Raw genomic sequence first — 22422 nt, 5'->3', positions numbered from 1 at the left:
TGTGGCAGCAGCTCGGGGACCAGCTTCTCCTCAGCAGCCCCCGCTGAGGGCTGCGCCCCGTCCCCGTCCCCGTCCCCGCCCGCTCCCTGGGGCGCTGTGAGGCGAGGGGAGCTGAGGCGGCGCCGCGCGGGGAGCGGCGGCGGCGCGGTGGCGGCCGGGAGGAGCCCACATCCGGGCCGCGCCGCGCCGCAGCCCCCGACAAAATGGCGGCGCCGAACTGAGCGGGGCCCGGCGGTGGCGGCGGCGGGCGGGCAGGAGGGCGGCGGAGCGGAGCCGCTGCCGGCAGCGCCGACGGCTCGGGGCCGGGCTGCGGGCCCCGGGGCGCTGCCGCCGCCGCCTTCTGGCCGCAGGTAGGCGCGGGGGCGGCGGGAGGCCGCCGAGGCCCGGCTCCGGCTCCGGCTCCGGCCCCGGCCCCGGCCGGCGGCGGGGAGAGGGCCCGGGGGCGCGGGCGGGGCGCGGGCAGCGCCGTGAGGCGGCCGGGGCTGGGGCCGGGCGCGGCCCTGCCCGGGGGGCGCTGGGCGCTGGGGGCAGCCCCTGGGCGGCGGGGGCGCGGGCTGAGCCCCTCAGACGGAGCCGGTCCGCAGCCCCCGCGCTCCTGCCCTTCCTGCTGCCCTCGGCGGTAAAGGCTTCAGTGAGGTTATGGTAAAACAAGTTACTGGAACAGGGACGGGGAGAGGGATCAAACGGTTACAGGGTGATGCTCGTAACTCGGCTGGACGTAGGAATGCTTAAATGGATTAAAAATAGATGTGAAACGTCCCAAACCTGCCACAAAGCTGTCTAGTTTTTATATTTTTTCCCCAGAAGAGACTAAAAGGCGCTGACAGTTGTGTGCACCTGGCCTGTGTTTTCATTCAAGTTGAGTTTTCTGTGATTATACTCTAAAAAGGCTTTTTTTTTTTTTTTTTTTTTTTTTTTTTTTTCCCCTAGTAGTTTGACCTATAGAGGAATATACCCTAAATTCCTAAAAGGACTAACAATTCTTTAGTTAGTTTAGGGAAGCGGAGAACTTGATGAGTGGAAATATCGGCATTACCAAGCACGTATCGTTTACATTTACCAACGCAGCTACAGGGAGAATACCTGGGCTGGAGTTTGTGCTCGCTGGCTGGAGGTACACAACCGAGGGGGTCTCCTACTGACCACTTGAGATTTTCTCCTTTTAAAATGAATGCAAGCATCTGTAAGAGCAGATGACCTTTGAATTTTGAGGTGCATATGTAAAGCAAGGTGAACTGCAGTCGGTGGTAATAAATACCGGCTTTCTCTTTCTTCATTAAACTGGAGGCCAGATTAACTGGCTTCCTGAGCCATTACGGCTGTAGCTTCACGTACACGTCTAACTGTTGTTACCCAATGCTGCCATCAAAGAAACAACCCATGGAAAAAAAAAAGTTAGTGTTTATCTGGGTGAGTTCCCCAGCCTGACTGACACTGCGTGGCCTTACAGACAATTGTGCTGGCTCAGGTAAGTGCTGGCAGATAAGCAGCCTGTCCGCTTTGCACTGGCAAACCTTTGCTTCTGCTACGTGAAAGTGCAGCTTTATTTTCCAGGACTGCTTAGCGCATATCCTGTTGTGCTGCCGCTGCCAGCAAAATAATAGTTGTCAAACACAGAACCTCTTGTCTTCAACTTCTCAGAGCACTGTAAAAAGAAATACAGCTAACTCGTTTTTGCACAGAAAGGCATCGAAGCACAAGATGACCTACACGCTCTACCTCGGTGGTAGAGCTGTGGTCTTTGGATTTATGGGTTAAGTGCCCTCTTAATTTAACCTTGAGATATTTTATGGGTGTTGCATTCGTTTATCTCAGCTACCGTTGGGGTAGCCATAAAGTATGTGATGAAACACCAAATGAAATTTGGTGAAATACATGGGTGCTAAACAAGTGTTGCCTCCAGAATTCCAGGCCATTGGAGCTTGCTAAAAAGAGTAACTTGTGCGTGGGCATTTCTTTCTTCTCTCGTTTGGAATTTGTCCAACACAAGGTGGATACCAACTGTTTTAGCTAGATAACCCTGCCATTGATGAACCAATGGTTGTGCTTAATTTGAACAAGTAATCTAAATTACTAAGCTCTGTTGTTCTATGTTGTGGGATGAGCTTATGCTAGAGGTTTCACTTTTCTGGAGGTGGTGATTCTTTTAAGCATTAGTAGCAAGTATCCCCACACTTGTGTATCCAACATGTTTCTTTTTGAAGCAGGTCTATTGGATAGAAAAGAACATCCCAAGCAAAAAAATGTTTTTAGCCAAGTATTTTTCAATGTGGTCTTAAATATTGCATGTTTTGAAAATGATCTTGAAAGTGACCAAAATTAAGTTATGTTTCAACTGCTCTCATGATGTGCTTTCATCTGAATCTAGATTTCTTAAAGCTTTGACCAAAACTTTACTGTTTATAATTAAAAGTCCCTTAGATGTTTGATAATTTCTTCCCGTATTCAGTGAGCGCTGAAGAATTGCCTGTTAGCAGACTGCAGGAAAAAAAACTTTAGTATCAGTACCAAATTCCATTTAGGTAAAGTTTCACACCTACCATGGGACAAAGGAAGTTTGTGGCTGCAGCTGGCTCCATGAAAAGAATCATCAGAAAACTGGGAAAAAAACATTTTAACGCGTTAAGAAATGGAAACAAGAAAATGCGAATGCTTTTGTATTGCTTCTCTTGGATATGCCGTTGTAGTGACAGAGCAGTGTGAGTTAAGCTTTTCTTCTAGTTGCCCGTGGAAAAAAGATAGTGCTAGAGAATGTAATTTTTGTGTTTTGTGCTGTCTTTCATACATGATCCACCTCAGTGGAGCAGTAGAGACTATAAAAGGCTTATTCCACGATACTCTAAAGAAGCAAAGGCTCTGTAACTTCTTCAGGGTGTCACCTTGGTTGCCGTACCTTTTACCGTCCCAGTTACAGGTCAGGCAAAAGCACGGCACAACTGCGGAGACCGTAGTTCGCTGCAGAGCACAGGGTTCTTTCCCTGATGAGTCAGTCCCTTCAAAATGCTAAAGTTATTTGGTTTTGGCAGAATTTTCTGTTTCCTTTACCAAATGTCACAGTTATGCTCTCAGTGAATTTAATGCCTGAGTTGTTAAACAATTACAGTGAGAAAGTCTGAGTGTTTTTTAGTTTGCTTTTATCCGCCTGCTGCCATCTCCCTTCGCACAAAAAACATTACATAACTGCTAACAAAGTGAGTGAGACCGGATTGAGAAGGCTCGAGCTGAGAGCCTGTGACAGCCGGAGAAAACAGGGGCCTGAGGCAGAGTTAAATGGAAGATGGTACAAGACCAGGCTCCTGCAGCTCCCGAGAGTGCTGGTGGAGGGAACGTGGCTGATGATGGCCCTGCTGCCTGTGGACCTTTCCCTGCCACCAGCGCTGCGCCGTGAACTTTCCCCAGTGGGTGTGTAACAGGAATTTGTTGTGTTTCCTTGACAGGACGGCTCTGCTGGGTTGGGGCAGGCTGCAGCACCGCCAGGAGCCCGGTTTCAGCGGTGAACGGTCGCGGCCTTCGCGAGCTCTGAGACTGCCATCCAGCCCTTCTGGAGACGGTGTGCGCGCGAGTCCTCGGGAAGGTTGCATATATACATGTTTTCATGAAGAGAAGTGAGAAACCAGAAGGTTATAGACAAATGAGGCCTAAGACTTTTCCTGCCAGTAACTATACTGGCAGCAGCCAGCAGATGCTACAGGAAATACGAGAGAGCCTCAGGAACTTACCTAAACCCTCAGATGCTGCTAAGGCTGATCACAGCATGGGGAAAATGTCATCTGAAGATCCCAGACAAGGCCGAAATCCCCCCAAATTTGTAACGTATCATAAAGTTTTGCAGGAGATCAGAAACTCTCTTCTGCCTTTTGCGAACGAAACAACCTCAGCTGTCAAAGGAACATCAGAAGTGAATCGTCAAATGCTGCAAGACTTACAAGCTGCTGGCTTCGATGAGGTGAAACTTTTTATTTTCAAGATGTAGTGTTCTGCTAACTGTAAACTACCAGTGCATGTTGGGGGGTTGTTGATCACGGGATGTTTAAACAACACAGGAGAAGCAAAATAGGTTTTAGAAAATTGGGTAGGTTTCTAATCAGGATTTAGTAAAACTGTTAATGTGAAGGGAATTAGGACTAGGTAAAATAGTAATTAGGACTTAATGAAACAGGGATGAAGAAGAGGAACAGAAGGTTACAGAAGATAAAGTTTGTCTTTTTTTTTTTTTTTTTTTAGCACCTTGTGCAATGTGTTTTTACAAGGTAGGGATAGATTGTTTTAGTTATTCATATCATTTTAGGCAGAGAGAATGGGACACCTTAAAACATTTTTGCCTCTTATTGCACAGAGTTTGAAATTGCGTGCAGTAAAAATAGGTTGATAAAATGTGAACAAATATTTCAGAAATTAATTTTAATGAGCTTTTCACATCTGGAGTTAACTGAAGGTCCAGTTTTGTAAAGAAAAAAATGGCTATTGTTGCTATATGCTTTGTCAGATACAGCTAAAATGAGAAATACAGTTATTAAATACAGCTAAAATAACAAATACAGTTGCAGGGTGTCTTCTCTGCAGTATATTCATGAAAAAATGTAGAGATCGTAGCTCTTGAGAGTGTTAGACATAAGTAATCTGCAATTACTGTTATAAAAAACAGGCAGTAGGTAATTATTTAGTTTTTATTGACTATATATTAGTAATATTTGTAGTGCTAGCAATTATTAACTAAACTTCTGTTCATCCTAATAAGTGAAAGGAGTCTGAAATGTGGTTTCCAGTAATATAAAATGAATGTACTTATTGCTCCTGTGTTTTTATTGAGATTTTAACATCAACGTAAAGTATGCCTGTTTTCATTCCTTCTCTCTAGACCTGAGTACAAAAGCAGGTGGTTTGCCTTTTTTTTTTTTTTTCTTTAACCTGTCTTCCAAGGGCAAAAAGCCCAGTGCCACAACAGGGGTTGCCTCTTCAGGAGTGCAGTGACTGCAGTAGTTCAGTTCTCAAGCCCACTTTTTCAGAATGATCCTGCGGTCACTGGCAAACTGCAGAATGGCATGTGGCTGGATGGAAAGCACCTCAAGTTGGTATTTCTGTTGGATCCTTTGCATTTGGAATTTTTGGGGGTGTGGTAGGGGGTGAGACAGAAAGTAGGACTGGAATGAAGGTGTATTGTGAGCTGGGATAGTTTGCTGGAATGGATTGTAGTGGGAGTGTGTTAGCTGCTTGCAGTTGGCTGATCTGGGCTGTTTCCGACTTAAGTTGGGTATGTGTGGGATTTAGCAGGTTACATGTAGACCTCTTACTTTAAGGATCGGATCTCTGGTGGGTTACCAGGGGCTTTCTGTAGAGACTAATCCATCTACTATGAGAGGAAGGTCGTTGCCATATTGTAGGCTCAGTCACCAACTGAAGTTTGGAAACACAATGATTTTGTTCCCTCCCCCCTTTTTTTCTTCATACATTGAATATCATAGAAGTTTTGGTTGTTCCTCCCCAGCCCTTCTATATACTAGTAAGTAGCATTTGGGGTTAAAGCTGAAATGACACATATAGTAATAAAATTATGGGAAAATGCGGTTCATTGTGCGTGTTTTTTAACAAAACAAGACAAATCTTAAATTGCTTACAGGGAATCTTTCTGACTTGGTGAGATTCAAGTTCAGTCCTCATATGTTTTAGGCACTCTTCAAGACATGAAATACTCCATGTCACATAGGTCCAGGGTTGATTTTGTTCTTCGGGCAGAGCAGGGAGAGATCCCTTGGCTGGCTCTTCCTCTGGTTCTCTGGTTAGTGGAGGAGGGAACTTAAATTTCATCTTTTAAAGTACTGCTGGTTGTGTACGTTTATTCAACAAAATCAGCTGGTCTGTAAACACTGAGGCAGTCTTACTCTCTTGATGCATTTGTTTTAAAATCCTTTTACGGGTTCTGATTTGTTTCTGAAGGCCATGTGTATGTTTGCATTGTCAAAAATGTGCACAGGTGTGGTGAAAATATCAACGTGGGTTTGAATTTGAGATCAATACTGACCACTTCCCTTCTGAGCCCTGCTGGGTTTCCCATTGATTTTGGTAGTAAGCACATCCCCTTGGATGCTGGTGACCTGTTCAGATGTAACATGAACTGATGGCTTTCAGCTGACAAAGGCAGACCAGAGCAAGTCACTAAAGGCAGCGTGGTTAAGTCTAGGGCATTGTCTGGCTGTCCAAAACTTCTGTTTGGATCTCTAAGAACACGGAGCCTAAATCCACCACAAAGCTAACTTTTTCTTCCTGAAGATCCAGACTGTTGATTTTTTTGGAGGATCTGTTGTGAAGAAAGCATTTTTAGTTCATTATTGATTTCTCTCAATTAAAAAATATACCCTGTTAAAATTACTGGAGGATATATGGTTAAATCCTCATGATTTTTGGTCATCTTGCCATTTTCTCGTAACTTATTTTTTATATTTAATTTTTCTTTTAGGATATGGTTATACAAGCTCTTAGACAAACTAACAACCGTAGTATAGAAGCAGCCATCGAGTTTATTAGTAAAATGAGCTACCAGGATCCTCGTCGGGAACAGATGGTTGCAGCAGCAGCAAGACCTGTAAACGCAGGTATGAAACCACCAGGTAGGTATATCCGTTCAGTAACTCACTACATGTATTACTACAGGTAAAAAAAAAAATATAAAATAGCAAATTCCTCCTTCACGTGCCCCCAGTGGAAGAGAAGAGGTGCTGAGATACAGGTTTTCCCTTTTAAAAATAGTCTGTAAATTCTAGAATATTTCTGGAAGATAGGTGTGTTTAGTGTGAATGTGTCAGCCTTTCTTTTTATAATTGCATGCTTTTAGTGTTGTATCCAAGTATTCTATCCAAGGAATGACATTCAGGTATCATTTTAGTCCTTTTTGCCCCAAGTTGGTGTGATGCTCATGTTTTTTCTCAGTCACATCCCTTCTAGAAATCAGTGGTGAGCACTGAATTCTGACCTTAATGCACTTCCTCACGCAGCAGCACTATGTATATGTATATATAACTGTGTATTTATATATCACATGGTCCAATATTTGTATTTTAGTATGTCCCAGTTCAAGATCCCCCCCCGCTTCATTTTCTGCTTGGTTCCAGATTTTGCCTGTATGTTTTTTTTAAGGCAGACTTTATAATAGATGCTAGGGAACAGACTGGAGTTTAGTAGCAAGAGTCAGAATTTTGCCACTTGCCATTACTGCTTTCTTAACATGCAAACACACTTTAATAAATCTTATTGCCTTTCTTTTATACCAGATTTTAGAATTGTAGACCTAAACAAGCTGTACTTTCCAGATGCAGCAGGAACACTGAACTTGGATTTGACTTAAAAGTTGAATGATGAACAGCTGGCTCTGTAAAGTCACACTTCAAATTGACAGCATAGGTGTGAGGAAAAATTGGTGGTCAGGAGTAGCAAAGTACAGCATTTATTTTCATTTACCCTGTGAAGTGGACTTAGTTGGTGCTTCTATGAAGCAGCTAGCTAAATGCTACCATTTAGCTTTAATTTTAATTATTATTCACAAAGTTAGGATAATTAACGTTCTTTTACTGACAATCCAGAAACTTTCCATGATTATAGTGTTTACAAATGTCTTGCTAATCACATGCTAAAAAGCACCATAAGACTGCATGAGCTATCAGTTTCATATGTAGTATTTTGCATGACAAGCGAAATAAGATCTGCAAAGTAAATATTTTGTAAAGCTTTATTCTGTAAGTTTTGCTCTCAGTTTAAATTCTTGCCTCCATGCAAAACTTTTACCAATATAGACATTAACTTTAAAATTCAATTACCTGAATATATTCCTCGATTGCAAAATTTGGTTAAGTTTGGATGAGCTGTATTGCAGACAAGGGTTTAAATGGGCAGTTTGCTTTTTCAGAACTCAGTTAATTTTTAGTTGAGGAACACTTAATCTGTTACAGGCGTCACTCTGGAACGAATAGCAGCATGACTAGAAGTATTTTTCCATGCTGTTGTTGTTCCGTGTTTGTCCTGAAGAGCTCTTCTGGGTGTTGTTTGTGTTCATGATTAAAAAAATCCATCATGTGCCGTATTACATATTACCATATTTTCCTCAACGAGAAATTATGAATGCATCAACATTTGCAGCAAGATGTGTCTTCAGAAAAGTGATTCCTAATGTCTATAAAAATTCCTGCAATACAGTTTCATTGAATTTCTTTGCTCTTGTACTCTGTACTGAGCATATTACCATAGCATGCTATGTATTAGATAGAAGTACATTTTCCATGAAATACATCGGGTTGTGCAACGTCTGAGAATTCCCATCACGTTTCTGTAGCGATTAATGCTGAAGAACAAAATACCAAACAGTAGGCAGAAATAATTTCTAATAACACAAATGCTGTGTTCTCTTTTTGTGCGAGCAGGGGCCGTGCAGCAGTCGGTTAACCGCAAGCAGAGCTGGAAGGGTTCGAAGGAGTCGCTGGTCCCTCAGAGGCACGGCCCGGCGCTGGGAGACGCTGTGGTGTACCGCTCGGAAAGCCCCAGCTCTCAGCCTGACGTAGGAAGGCCGCTGTCTGGATCCGGCATCGCAGCGTTTGCTCAGGCTCATCCTGGCAACGGGCAGAGAGTGAACCCCCCGCCTCTGCCCCAGATAAGGAGCGTCACTCCTCCGCCCCCGCCTCCTCGAGGACAGACGCCCCCTCCGAGGGGGACAACTCCTCCGCCTCCCTCCTGGGAGCCCAGCTCCCAGACCAAGCGGTACTCTGGGAACATGGAGTACGTGATCACCCGCATCTCCCCGGTGCCACCCGCAGCGTGGCAGGATGGTTACCCGCCTCCACCGATGAATCCTCCAGCCCTGAATTCTGCCGGGCAGGGTCAGAGAGGCATGAGCGCTGTCCCCATTGGCAGGCAACCCATAATCATGCAGAGTTCAGCCAACAGCAAGTTTAGCTTTCCCTCAGGAAGGGCTGGAATGCAGAACGGTAATTGTCAGGCCGAGTTCATGGTTCACCAGAACGTCGTGTCTGGGAACTCAGTGAGTCGCCAGCCACCCCCCTACCCTATGAACCCAACCAACAGGCAGAGTCCTACAGCACTACAGATGCAGGCAGGAGGATCTGCTCCTCCTTCAGCGTACACTAATGGAAATATTCCTCAGGCGATGATGGTGCCAAACAGAAACAGTCACAACATGGAACTTTATAACACAAACGTAGCCGGAATACCCGCCTCCTGGCCGCAGCCTCCTCCGGTGCAACCCCAGTCGTCACCTGGCAGTGGGCACGAAATCCCCGCCTGGCAGCCCAACGTTCCCGTGCGCTCCAATTCTTTCAACAACCATCACGGAAGCAGGCAGAGCCACTCCAGCAGCTCGCAGCCTTCGGCGACGACAGTGACAGCTATAACACCAGCTCCCATTCAGCAGCCAGTGAAGAGCATGCGCGTGTTAAAGCCGGAGCTGCAGACGGCCCTGGCGCCCACTCACCCCTCCTGGATGCCGCAACCCGTGCAGGCCGTGCAGAGCATCCCGTTCTCCGAGAGCCCCTCTGCAAACCTGGCAGTTATGGCACCTGTCGCAGAGGCTCCAAATTACCAGGGTCCCCCCCCACCTTACCCGAAACACTTGTTACACCAGAGTCCGGCTGTCCATCCGTACGAGGCAGGGCCCAAGCTTGGCAAAGAGGAGCCACCGATTTTACCGAAGGAGGAAGAGAATGAGAAGAGTTACGAATGTGTTGATTCAGCAGACAAAGAAAAGAAACAAATCACAACATCACCTGTCCCCGTTAGGAAAAACAAGAAAGATGAAGAGCGACGAGAGTCTCGCATTCAAAGTTATTCCCCTCAGGCCTTTAAATTCTTCATGGAGCAGCACGTGGAGAATATACTTAAGTCACACCAGCAGCGTTTACATCGGAAAAAGCAACTGGAGAATGAAATGATGCGGGTAAACTCTTTCTCCTAAGTCTCTGACTAGAATTGCTCCTGTATGAATTTTAAGAAATGTCTTAGTGGTAGGATGTTTAAATAGTACAGATAAATAGAACCTTGTGGCATAAGCATGCTGTTGAAGTCTCTTTTTAGTTTCTGTGTTTCAGATGTGGCAAATTCTTCATTGCTTTATTTACATGCTTCATTGTCTTCTTATAAATTAATTTTTTAAAGTAAGATTTTTGTCTAAACATAGCTCGTATGGCTCATGTATAGTAAGGCAGAAGAAGCAAAATAATTTTTATATGAACTGAGATAACTGTATGACTCAGAGCTTTTTGTTATGGATTCTGTACGATCCTAATTTTTGAGTGAGCAGTGTTTTAATGATATGTATTTAAATAAACACTGCAAGTACAAGTAGCACAGCAGGGACGAGTAATGGGGAACGCTAATGCCTTTATACAGTCACCCAAACAATCATTCCTCCTGCAGTTTGTTCCCTCTGGTGAGAGGGTTTTCTAACTTCACATCCGAAAAAACAGTAATCAGAAGTTACATTTCTAGAACGAGAGAGACATGGTACAGTTTGCCAGAGTATTTTGTAATCCAGGCTGGGAGGGTGTCTGTTTAAACAAGGTGTAATTGAATGGGCAATAAAAAACAGACATCAACATGTAAAATCAATTTCTTTGTGCCCACATGAAGTCAGAGGTCCATTTCCTGAGATTTTGTGTAAAAACTGGAGCTGATACGTACCTGTTAAATTTCAAAAGTAAAAAACAAATAGTGCTATTAAGACTTACAGAAATGGAGATTTGAGCTGTATTACTTCATATATTTGTAACAATTGTAGCTGAAAATTTGACATAACTATGATGTACCTTTAAATTTATGAGAGAATGTATTTGCCTTATGCCACTTTCTTGAAATGCTGCTTTTTATCTGTGTTTTCTTACTCTGAAAATTCTTACTGTAAGCTGTAGTGTTTTATAAGCATTTGGTTAATCATGAGATATGTAAATGTTAGCAAGATTTCTTCCTGGAACTCTTTTTCTAGATCTTTACTCTTAGTTTTTTCTCTTTCCTTTTCACTTCCACTAACAGCTGGTTTAAACTGGTAAGGTGTGGGAAGCTTTCCTGAACTCTGTAGCCTCCATCCCTGTGTAGGCAAGTAAGATTTTGGAGCAACAGTATTTATTGTTAAGAATAGCATGATCCCTTTTTAGAGGTCTCTGCATGCAATCCTGCATCAAAATTAAGCATGAATTTTATTTTGACTATTTTTGAGTACTTAAAAGTAAGATTGTAATTAATGTTGACTTGCAGACTTCACTTTCCCTTCTTACTGTGTTATTCCATAGTATCAGAAGCGTAAGTCTTACTTAAATGAAGGCACCGATTATAAATTTTCTTGTACATTTAAAGCACCCTAGTGAATGTTTTTTATATAAGAAAAGGCATTTTACAATATTTACACTAGATTTAAAGCTGGTATGTTTAACTGAAGACTGAAGGAGAGGAAATGAGGTATTATGCTGCAGCAGGCCTCTCCTATTTCATCAGGTTATAGGAGAAAATTCCTAAAATAGTGAAGTATATTTCAGGTCTTCATGAGAAGGAGAAAGGGAAACTTGTCCATCACATATTCTCAAGAAGTTTAAGAGGATTAATCAAGTATCAAATTCTTTCTCCCTACCAATAGGGGAGAAAATTTTGAAAGGGAAAAACAAAACAAACCTGAACAGAATGTATCCCAGCAGAAGTGCCTACCTTCCCAGGTTGCTGTATTTGTAGGATAAGTGATATATTTCTATGCTGTCAGGGTTCCTGGGGAACAGAGTGGATGTCTTTCAAAAATACTTGATTTAAATGTGTGAATTGACTTCCCTTACGTTTGTGCCCAAGTATTATGCTAGATATCTGTTGCAAAGCAAAACTAAGTCAGTCATGATCCAAGGCACAGCAAGATGAGAAGGAAGTAAAATAAGAGCAAATTGTGTGGCGTTATATAGCAGTGCAGGAAGCTCTTGCATCGATTAGAAGTAAGTGGAGGTGTATGTGCGTAAGCACTTTCTCAGCTGACAAAACCAGTTAGTTTTTGGTAGATGCGAGTAGTTCTAGGAAGATACTGCAGTGCAGGGAGCGATCAGCTTGAGATGAGCATTTGTTTTAATGAATGGCGTAGGAAAATGTGAAGACTAGAGTTAGGGGAACAGATGACAAATTGGAGTATTTAGGCTGGTTTTCACAGTAAAATTGGTTGGATGGGACAGCTAGAGAGCAGATACTAGACTGTAAATCTGCAAGGTTTTTAGAAACTGTATTTGTCTTGCAGTGACTAATTCCTGTGTTGGATTTCCCTCTTTCTAGTGTTGTGTTGCCTCCTAGGCCATGCTCTTTGCTAGTTTTATAGCTGCTCAGTGGCATTCAGTCCGTGTGCGAGTGGGGCTGCCCTGAAGCAGACTTCATGGTTTCCGTGGGACTTGAGCAGCTGACCCACCATTGTCTGAACTTTAAGAAGGCTCTGAATGTCATCTTGACATTTTGAACTCCTCAGGATTCCATTCTTCTGCATTGAAGTGTGCTTTAAGCGTGTTTATCTGCAGAAGACTTGAGATGCCTTTGACTGAGTCTCTGCCCTGGGTATTCCTGCAGCAGGGGGTTGCGGAAGGCAGTTTCACAGACCTGCTGTATGTGACTGGGAGTAGGGAGCTGAACCTATTTCCCATGTCTGGTCTGAAACTACTACTACCCTGTCCTAACTACTGCTTGTCTGATTTTGATGACAAGTTTTGTCTGAGATTTGAGACAACCTTCCCTATTTAAATCTTTTTTGAGTGGATGAGCATTTCATCTGTATTTTCCTAATTGCATCTCTTTTGGATCTGTTTTTTTTGTTTGTTTGTTTTGTTTTTTTGATACCTCTTAGAAATGTTCTGTGATCTAACAGTTACGTTTGTGTTCTGAATGAACATTATACGGTATCCTGGAAGGATTTGTAAGATAAAAGACTAGATATCATTCATTATCATTCCCTTTTTTTTTTTTTTTTTCTTCAGTCATATATAGAATCATTAAGGTTGGAAAAGACCTGCAAGATCATCTGGTCCAACCATCCCCCTACTGCCAATGTCACCCACTAAACCACGTCCCTAAGCTCTGAGTCCAACCTTTCCATAAACACCCTATATAAAATATTTATATTTATAATATAAAATATATTTTGTCTCAAGTTAGGCTTTAAGTTAAGCAAAGTAGGAGTCACCTGTTAACATATAGTCTCTACAGGCCTAGACTAGTGGATACCTAATTTACTGCTTAGTGGTTACCTACTTACTGCTCCTATACGCATCTTGGCTTCCTTTTGCTCTGCATAAAGGATCAGGGGAGGCAGTTATTTCACATTGCAGCAATTTTTTTTAATCTGAATGGCAAGTAATACTACTTGCAGTAGTTTGTAAGACACCTCACAAAGGAAATAATTATTCCAATTTTATAGGAAGAGGAAGTGAGGCCCAAAGAGATGGGAAAGGTTAAAAAAAAAAAAAAAAAAAAAAAAAAGATCTTAGTCTCAGGTGGTATCTTGTCCTCTCAGCTACGTGTTCATAGTGATTATGGAATTAGTAAAGTTTGTAAAAAGCTGAAATGTTTAGCCAAGTACGATCAAAAAGATTTATTTGAAGGGCTGTATTTTTGTTCTGCAAAGAAAGGCTTGAAAAGCTAGCTGTTAGTTGTTTATTTTTTTCAAGGGTACTATGAAAAGCCTAGTTTACTATTTGAATTTCCTCAGACTTCTGGATTGTTTGTGAAGTTTGATCATGTATCTAAGAGAAGAGTTCATCTTCTTAAATCAGAAATATTTGTTATTTTTCTGTTGAAGTTGAACAAGCAGTGAACAGTTGCAAGAATACAAATTGTTCAACTTATACTACCTAAGGGATTTTTAGTGTTCCTTTACTACATATGCAGGTGCAGCGTTGTCTTCCAAGATGGCTAAGATCTGAATTTTGACATAGAAGTAGTCAGAAAACTCTTTAGGCTTTCTTTTATTCAAGAGGAAATAAAAGGCAGAATCCCTGGCAGGTCTTCTTCAGTGAAGAGAACCAGTGGAAATAATTTCTTGAAAAAACAAACTCGCAGGGAGCAGTTCTCAAATACGGCTGTAAAATCTTCAGACGAATACACTGAAAAAAGTATGTGAAGAATTAGCTCAGTAATGACACTGTTAATCCAGAGAATCCATGAAAAATTGAGCATGCAGAGCACTTTATGGACTGATTTAGTGATTCCCAAATGTAGACCATTGGCTGTCTGAGGCCAATGATAACTAGTGCTCCATGGTGTTGAAATGAATAATTTACAAACCTCTAAGCTTAGTAGTTGTGCTGGTGATCTGCTGGGTGGTCTGATGGGTGGCTTTGTTCAGAAGTTTGAAAACCATTTGGTTTATAAGTTTAGAGTTTAATATCAAAATATATGGAGAAGGAAGGGGATACTAACAGTCCTCTTCCTATACTGTGGTCTTGCTGGCTAAAGTGAGGGCAGTTTTCTGTTTTCTTATCCCTTCTCTCCCCAAGAACATATTCCCTTCTCAAGAACCTGCTGGTGCATGGCACCTCATGCATTTTGCTGTCGAAAGTGTCCCATAGATCACGTTTTGTTTTTATCACTCCTTTCTGTTTTGATAGAATTCTAATCTGTAAATTTAAACCAAAAAAAAAAAAAAAAAAAGGCCTTGTAGTGTTATTTCCCATGCTGTATATAAGTATTTCGTTTGCTTTGCTTAAGCCTTGTAATTATAGGAAGATCACCAAGCACTAAGAGTACTGTTCATCGTCGGATTTAATTCTGTTTGCTGTACAGGTTGGATTGTCACCGGAAGCCCGAGATCAAATGAGGAAAATGTTGTGCCAGAAAGAGTCTAATTACATTCGGCTAAGAAGAGCTAAAATGGACAAGTCGATGTTTGTAAAAATCAAAACCCTGGGAGTTGGTGCCTTTGGAGAAGTTTGCCTAGCAAGAAAAGTGGATACTAAAGCTTTATACGCGACAAAAACTCTGAGAAAAAAAGATGTGCTGCTTCGAAATCAAGTTGCTCATGTTAAAGCTGAGCGGGATATCCTTGCAGAAGCTGATAATGAATGGGTGGTTCGCCTGTACTATTCATTCCAAGATAAGGACAATTTGTACTTTGTAATGGACTACATTCCTGGAGGTGATATGATGAGTCTCTTAATTAGAATGGGTGTCTTCCCAGAAAATCTGGCACGGTTCTACACAGCAGAACTGACCTGCGCAGTTGAGAGCGTTCATAAAATGGGCTTCATCCACAGAGATATTAAACCTGATAACATTTTGATAGACCGCGATGGTCATATTAAATTGACTGACTTCGGGCTCTGTACAGGCTTTCGATGGACCCATGATTCAAAATACTACCAGAGTGGTAAGAAAAGTACAAAAGTGTTGTTTGTTTGTTTGTTTTTAGTGTTGTTGACATGTTGTTCTCTGCAAGGAACTAAATAACAAGTAGAAAAATTACTGAGACATTTCCTTTGTGGACAGTAAAGCACTAGCAATGCTTCTACATGCCATTCAGATTACAAAAAGCAACCTTTAGTTAGGGAGAGTTTGTGAGCATAGGTAAGCACTGATTCCTTAAGGGAGAAGGAATGAGCTATGCTGCTCTAAGTTTGTCCCATGAGTAGTTTCTGAAACTTGGAGGCAGAAGATCACAGGTGTAGCAAATAGGTAGGGTTGTTATCTAAGTAGTTCTGTTTTGAAGGTGGGGTTGATGTTTCAAATTCATTGTTCTTGAAAATCTCACCCCAAGTGTCTCATGTACTTCTTTTAATGTAAACTCTTGATTTCTGAGGAAGGTTTAAGACTTTTTTTAAAAAAACAAACAAACAAAAAAACCTGCTTGACTTAAAACAATGGTTTACAAAGAAGAGCCAAAAAAAAGTCTCAGTTCTATGAGTGATATCAATTATGTAATAACCTAAATTTAACTTCTCAATTTAACTTTTCAATTTCTGAAGGTATGTTTTTAGTTTTGAAAACAATTCTTAAATTGCTTTTAACTTTTTTAAAATTAGTCGTGCTTCTTAGGCCAGACTATTGGCACAGTCGCTGAAGAGGAAGCAAAAGTTGTTATATTCTTCAAGAGAAGAGATTGAAACTGAATAATAGGAAAATGTTGAAGATATAAAATACGATTGATCTAATCTTTTGGTAATTAGCGTCAGTTGATGCTTTGTGCTGTATTTTCTCTTTGTATAAGAGAGAGATAATAGACACCTTGTACAGCCAGTGTAAGTTATAGTTATAATAAGTTATAAGTTGTTATACAGGTATAATAAGTTGTAATAATTTTAAGCTTCTAAGTAACTTAGAAAATATCAAACATGATATATTTCTCAACATTATGCTACAATTAACTTTAAAAAGTGTCCTCAGAAACTGTGATGGTCTGTATCGTAAGCAAAAAATCAAAATCCTGATCTTCTAAGACCTTTTCAAATCTTTTTCTCCAATGTTGAAATTGAAGTAGATTCTGGTTTTATTATAATGTTAATACAAGTATGAAGTTTTCTTCATTTAAGTACTACAATAATCTTCCTCGATTTTTGTCATCTTTCTCATGCAATTATAGGTGACCATGCGCGCCAGGACAGCATGGATTTCAGCAATGAGTGGGGTGACCCAGCAAACTGCAGGTGTGGAGATCGGCTGAAGCCACTCGAACGCAGGGCTGCGCGTCAGCATCAGCGCTGTCTGGCCCATTCCCTTGTTGGCACACCCAATTATATTGCACCAGAAGTATTGCTACGAACTGGTAATGCATTTATTGGTATTTTTTATTGTAATCTCGCTGCAGAGTAACTGGTATTCAAGTAGTAGCTTCATCTTTCTTACACGACCACTTCCCCCAAGTACATATTTTGACAATAAGTAGTTACTAATATGGAAATATAAGTATTGAATAGAATTTTCCTGCAAACCTTTCCTAAGTACAAGATTAAATGTAGGCTAAGGCTCTGACTACCATTTTTAAAATATTTCGCTATTTTTTGATTTCATTTCAGGTTACACACAGCTGTGTGACTGGTGGAGTGTTGGAGTAATTCTCTTTGAAATGTTAGTGGGGCAGCCTCCTTTTCTGGCACAAACACCTCTGGAAACACAAATGAAGGTAACTTTTACAATCTCATGTCAACAGGCTGAAAAACAGGGTTGAAATTTAAATTATTTTTCTAATTTATAATGGAATCAAAAGTGATTTTCTTGAGTGCTGCTTTATCCGAGCATGTTGTAAACTAACAGGATTGTAAATGTTACATTACTGTGGTGGTGCACTTACTTCGTCAGGGACTTCAGGAATCACGCCCGTATCTTTTATCTGGCCATGTAGCAGGTGTGCCAACCAAAAATCCCATTTCAGATCTCAGGTGTCCCCTTTCGCTTCCTTCACCACCTGCTTCCAGTTATTAATTTCCCTTCTCATTTTCCAGCTACCATGTGGCTTCCATGCCTTCTTACATACAGCAGATTTCTTTTGGTGAAGCATCCATAGGTGCTCAGCCTGCAAACGTGGAGGAACAGCAGGTGACCGTGGCTGCTTAGGGTTCTGGCAGCTCAGAGCTATTGGTCCCTCCCTTCCTGAGCCTCAGCTGTTGCAGAGAAACCACTGCAGTCTTCTGCAGTGCCATTTATACAGAACGGTGTTCAGCTTGCAAGATATTAGCTGGTCTAAACATAGTTTCGCCAACTGATTTTTTTCTTCAGATTTTTGAAGTAATTTACAAATTTTTAACTTTAAATGTGTTAATCTTTCCAATACATCAAGTAATTAAAAATTAATTTCCTGCACTCTCTTTTAAGACTGTAAGCTATGTGCCTAATTATAGGTTCCAGGCACTGCTCTTTGTGATGTCCTTGTTGGCTTATGGCAGGCATATTTCATGCCAGACTCTATTTAGACCCGGAACATGAATAAGTTTTGCCTGGATTTTGCCAAATTTCCACACAAAATATTGCTTGTGTTTCTGAAAAAGCAGCTTTACATTTGCCCTCTCTCATTTGAAAATACGCTGAATGATTCTATTCTTTTCATTTTCCCCGTGTTTTTTCCTTTTAATTAAATAGTAAATAGAAAATGACATCTCTTTGCTTTAAAGGTTATCAACTGGCAAACTTCGCTTCATATTCCACCTCAAGCTAAGTTGACTCCAGAGGCCTCCGACCTCATTATTAAACTCTGCCGAGGGCCAGAAGATCGTTTAGGCAAAAATGGTGCAGATGAAATAAAAGCTCATCCATTTTTTAAGACTATTGATTTTTCGAGTGATCTACGGCGGCAGTCTGCCTTCTACATTCCCAAAATTGCCCATCCTACGGACACATCAAACTTTGATCCAGTTGATCCAGATAAATTGTGGAGCGATGATGATAAGGAAGGCAATGTAAATGATACCCTGAACGGATGGTACAAAAACGGAAAACATCCTGAGCATGCGTTTTATGAGTTCACTTTCCGAAGGTTTTTTGATGACAATGGCTACCCGTACAACAACCCAAAGCCCATTGAGTATGAGTATGGTAGTTCCCAAAACTCAGAACAGCAGTCTGACGATGATGATGATGAAGAACAAGCAGGTAGAGGGGTTCAGAATCGTGACCTGGTTTATGTTTAGTAGAGGAGTAAACACTAAATAAACGGTTTATTTTGCAGCTGGAGTTTTTGAAAAGTCTCTTCTCCTAACAGAATTGAGAGAAGATTGCTAGGGTGAATATATGCACGCTCTTTATTTCGTTTTGAAACACTAAGAAAGTTATGTCTTCTCTTTCCCTCTCTGTACATTTTGTTTCCCCAAAATACAGGGAAATCTTTCTCAAATATTAATTTATTCCATCATTGTTAATTGTTTAATTTAGAAGAGATTCGATGTTAGGTGAAAAAATTATCACTTGAATTTTATTATCAGTTCTCTGTACTCTAAGTACTTAAAATAGGAAATAGTGATTTATTTTTTTCCACCCGAAGATGATGCCTGGTATCTATTTGTACATATACTAAATAATTTTAAAAAACAAATCTTTGTTGCAGAATTTTTTTAATGACAGTTCTTCCTTTGCATTGACCAAATATAGAATTCACTTTACACTAATAAAGCTTTCTGATACATTTGGGGGGGGGTTGGAACAAGGGTGGGGAAGAGGCTGCTGTACCCTCATTTCTCACTGAATTTAGCCTAATTATTCACAGTGTTGGGAAAAACTGAGCCATCTATCTGCTGAAATGTTTCCAGCTGCTGCGGTAATGGCATAGTTCTCGGCTTTGGAATGAGAAATTTTCTTGGCTGTAGTATCATCATGAAGTGATTAACGCGTTAGAATTGGTCTTCCATTAAATACATAAATTTGAGACTAGTAATGGTGTAGTGTGTGAGTGGAACTCTCAAAGCAGGAGGATTGCTCACTCAGAAAGAACATGATTGTCTCATCAGTTCTCTGACAGTTATAAGAGAAAACAAGCTTTAGGAAAAATACTTTCTGCAAATTAGTTTAATTTTCTGAATACAAACAAACTATAAAATCTAAAAAAAAAAATAAATACTGCTTTAGTTAGAATTTTTAGTTTGAAATCTAAACTTTCGAATAGTTTATCGTATGATTGAGAAAGTAATGAGGAAAAAAGTATAAATTACGGCTTTTGAGACTGTTGTTGCGGAGACCGCTTTCCCTTGGTTTTAACAGGTTTCCTCCTGGTGACGCAGGTGGCGAGGAGAAATGTCCTGCACCCGCCTACCTGAGCTGCCTGTTTTCCTCAGCACAGTTTTCAGTGGTCCATCTGTCACAGCCTAGTTCAGAACAGAAGTAGGAGCTTGGGGCTGTCTGTTACGTTCTGTGTTACTCTTTCGGTACCTTTCCACGGCAGGTGAGCAGCCTTCCCCTTAGTCTCGTGGTGGGAGGGTGATGAGCCTGCTGAGGCTACTGGGAGCAGGTAACCCTGTCAACAAATTCTAAGACAAGATGGGGAGTTGCAGGTGAGGCAGAAAGAATTACACTTCTATTTCTCTTTGTCTCTCTCTCCCTCCCCTGAAGCTAACACATTAATAAATAAAATGCACTACCTTTTTAAACACTTCATCCTTGGAATTGAATTCCAATGGATAGATGTAATAATGCACATGTAAAGCGTTAGTGCTTTCTTAAATTATTACTTTGTGCTATTGCATTGTCACGATGACTCTCATAGCTATTCTGGCAGCAGACACTAGCTTGCTAATTCAGTTTTCTCACCAAGCTGGCCTACAGCATTCTTGTTCGCTTTCTGTGCTGCAATTCAGCGTCTCTGTGCCAGCGCAGCCACCTCTGGGACTGCACTGTTACTGGATCAGTGGAAACACTGCTTGGTGTGCGGCATCTGGAGGTTGTTTGTTGTTGTGGGGCGTGCTCATTGAAACGATCCAGTTTCCAGTGTTGTCCAAAAATGGTTTATGTTGACATAACCGAGGGAGGAGTGAATTGCAGTTAAGACATCTCCATGCTGCCAGCCCTCTTTATCAGACTTAATAGCAGGACAAAACATGTATATGTCTTTTAAAGGTCACCCCTCTACTGTGAAGTGCTTAGGATTATGAGATGGTTACAAAACCAAACAAAATTTTAGCAGGTAGTTGCTTGCTACAGTGAAAATGGGCTTAATAAAGCAATGTATGTTCTGTCTAGCTGTTCCACAGCTGTTGAAACAGAATAGCTTTTCAGATTAATTTCATTTAGCTTAAATATTATAAAATGGCTGCAGTGTATAGCTACTCCATTTTATATATTATGTAAAAAAGATTGTTTTAAATGTAAAAAAACGTTTAAAGATTATCTTCCTTCATAGTAAGTATCCCAGTAAAACTGGTCTACTTTGCTTGGAGTAAAGTATAATATATTACTGGTTAAAGGTAATTTAATGAAACCTACCTTGCCATTTGTGAAGTTTGCAGAGAAAATAATGTCAGTTCTTCATTAAATTGACTGTTAAAATTGCATTTTTACCTGAGTATATTTCTCCTTTGCCTGCTTTATATTATGTTATATTCCAATTGAACATTATGACTGGTCTCTAGGTAGCTTTAAAAAAACAAAACACACAAAAAAAATCCAACCACTACCACCAAAAACAAACAGAAGGGTCCTGCAAAGGTACGACGCTTCTGTTTAAGCAAAGCCAATTGTTTTTTATTAAAAAGGAATTATCGAGTGTTTCATGGACATGTGCAAGTACTGAAATATTAAAGACTATTTTACCATTTTGAAACAAAGGAAGAGCTCCCTCCCATTTTTAGACTTTGGCTGATGCTTCTAGCATTTTCTGTTACCTTGTGCTAGAAGTTGTAATATTGGGTTTGAATTTTGCCACCTATATGCTAAAACATTATACGTCTCTTTGCAAAAATGCAGCGTGTTACAGTCCAAGTTCTCTGAGAAGAGAAAGTTACTTACATAAACGTTGGCACAACTTGCCAACACACTAGGCCTTACCCATGTTTTGAAACGTCACGTTTCACACTCTCGAGTCTGTTGAGATTCTTCAGAGCTGCTGCTTAAAACATGGGTATTTCTCTGGTGATTCATCATGGGGATTGCTTTGTACTGGCAGTTGAGAAGAGAGGCTCCTAACCAGTAGCTGTGGAATTCTGCAGTAAGTTTTAGTTCGGATTACTTTCACTTTGTAAAGCATGAAAATGATTTTCTCCTATGTGCCCTTGTATACATGTAATTTGTATTTATAAAATGTTCTATAATCATGTTACTGTACTGTAAATACTATTTGATATTCAGTGGCATTCTATCCTAGGGCAGGCCCTCTTGCTGTATCTTTTCTATCCTCGATTTGTAATAGAATCTATAGAATATATGGCTAGAAAGTCACTTTGAGACTGACATCTTCTGCTGTTGCAAAGCTCCAAGCTGTGAGTGGGAGTGATTTATTTAGACTCCTTGTAATATGATTTAGCTAATAGTGCGGTGGGTGGGTTCTTAGATGATGCTGCTGTCACCCAAGATACCTTTAGGCATTGGTCTTTGGCGTTTCAGATCAGACCTTTTAATCTGTTTGCTTTAACTCAGCCAAAGCAAAAAGATACTGAGCTGGATCAATGTCACAGTAAAATGTTTGAATGCCTTAGGATGCTCTCGATAAAGACACTACTCAAGTTTACTGATTTATCTATATAAGCATATAGATATATTCTCTGTGTGTATATGTATATATAATGCCTTTTTTGTATTATAAACTTTCTTTCTGAATCCTCCAATTAAATACATAGACCACTGCACAATTCTGCTTAAGCAAATTGTTCATTTATTACGTGCCTATTTAGTAAACTTTAAAATCTTGTGTTATCTCCTGGCCATAGCAAGTTACTCACCAGCCTTTGAGTGTTCTCTTCTTGTCTCTGTCATGACATGGGCATCCCCTTTTGCCAGGTCTGTGGTTCGTGA

General features: G+C 40.9%; 1 protein-coding gene across 2 annotated transcripts; it reads left to right on the top strand.

The window, feature by feature from the left end:
- The first annotated feature begins 188 nt into the window (after positions 1-188).
- On the top strand, positions 189-19018 carry LATS1 (large tumor suppressor kinase 1). Of its 2 annotated transcripts, none has more exons than XM_084512410.1 (8): positions 189-350; positions 3438-3946; positions 6455-6590; positions 8409-9934; positions 14785-15367; positions 16577-16759; positions 17010-17116; positions 18102-19018. In XM_084512410.1, exons 2-8 carry the CDS (start codon positions 3596-3598, stop codon positions 18615-18617), a joined length of 3402 nt encoding a protein of 1133 aa, XP_084368536.1. In that variant the 5' UTR covers positions 189-350; positions 3438-3595; the 3' UTR covers positions 18618-19018. The 2 variants fall into 2 exon arrangements, with proteins under 2 accessions (XP_084368536.1, XP_084368535.1); XM_084512409.1 differs by having other exon boundaries at positions 6455-6605.
- The last annotated feature ends 3404 nt before the right edge of the window (positions 19019-22422 follow it).

Source organism: Aythya ferina (genome assembly GCF_964211825.1).
Source record: "Aythya ferina genome assembly, chromosome: 3".
NCBI classification, from domain to species: Eukaryota; Metazoa; Chordata; class Aves; order Anseriformes; family Anatidae; genus Aythya; species Aythya ferina.
Note: the sequence above shows the minus strand (reverse complement) of the source record. Positions and strands in the feature narration are given on the sequence as shown.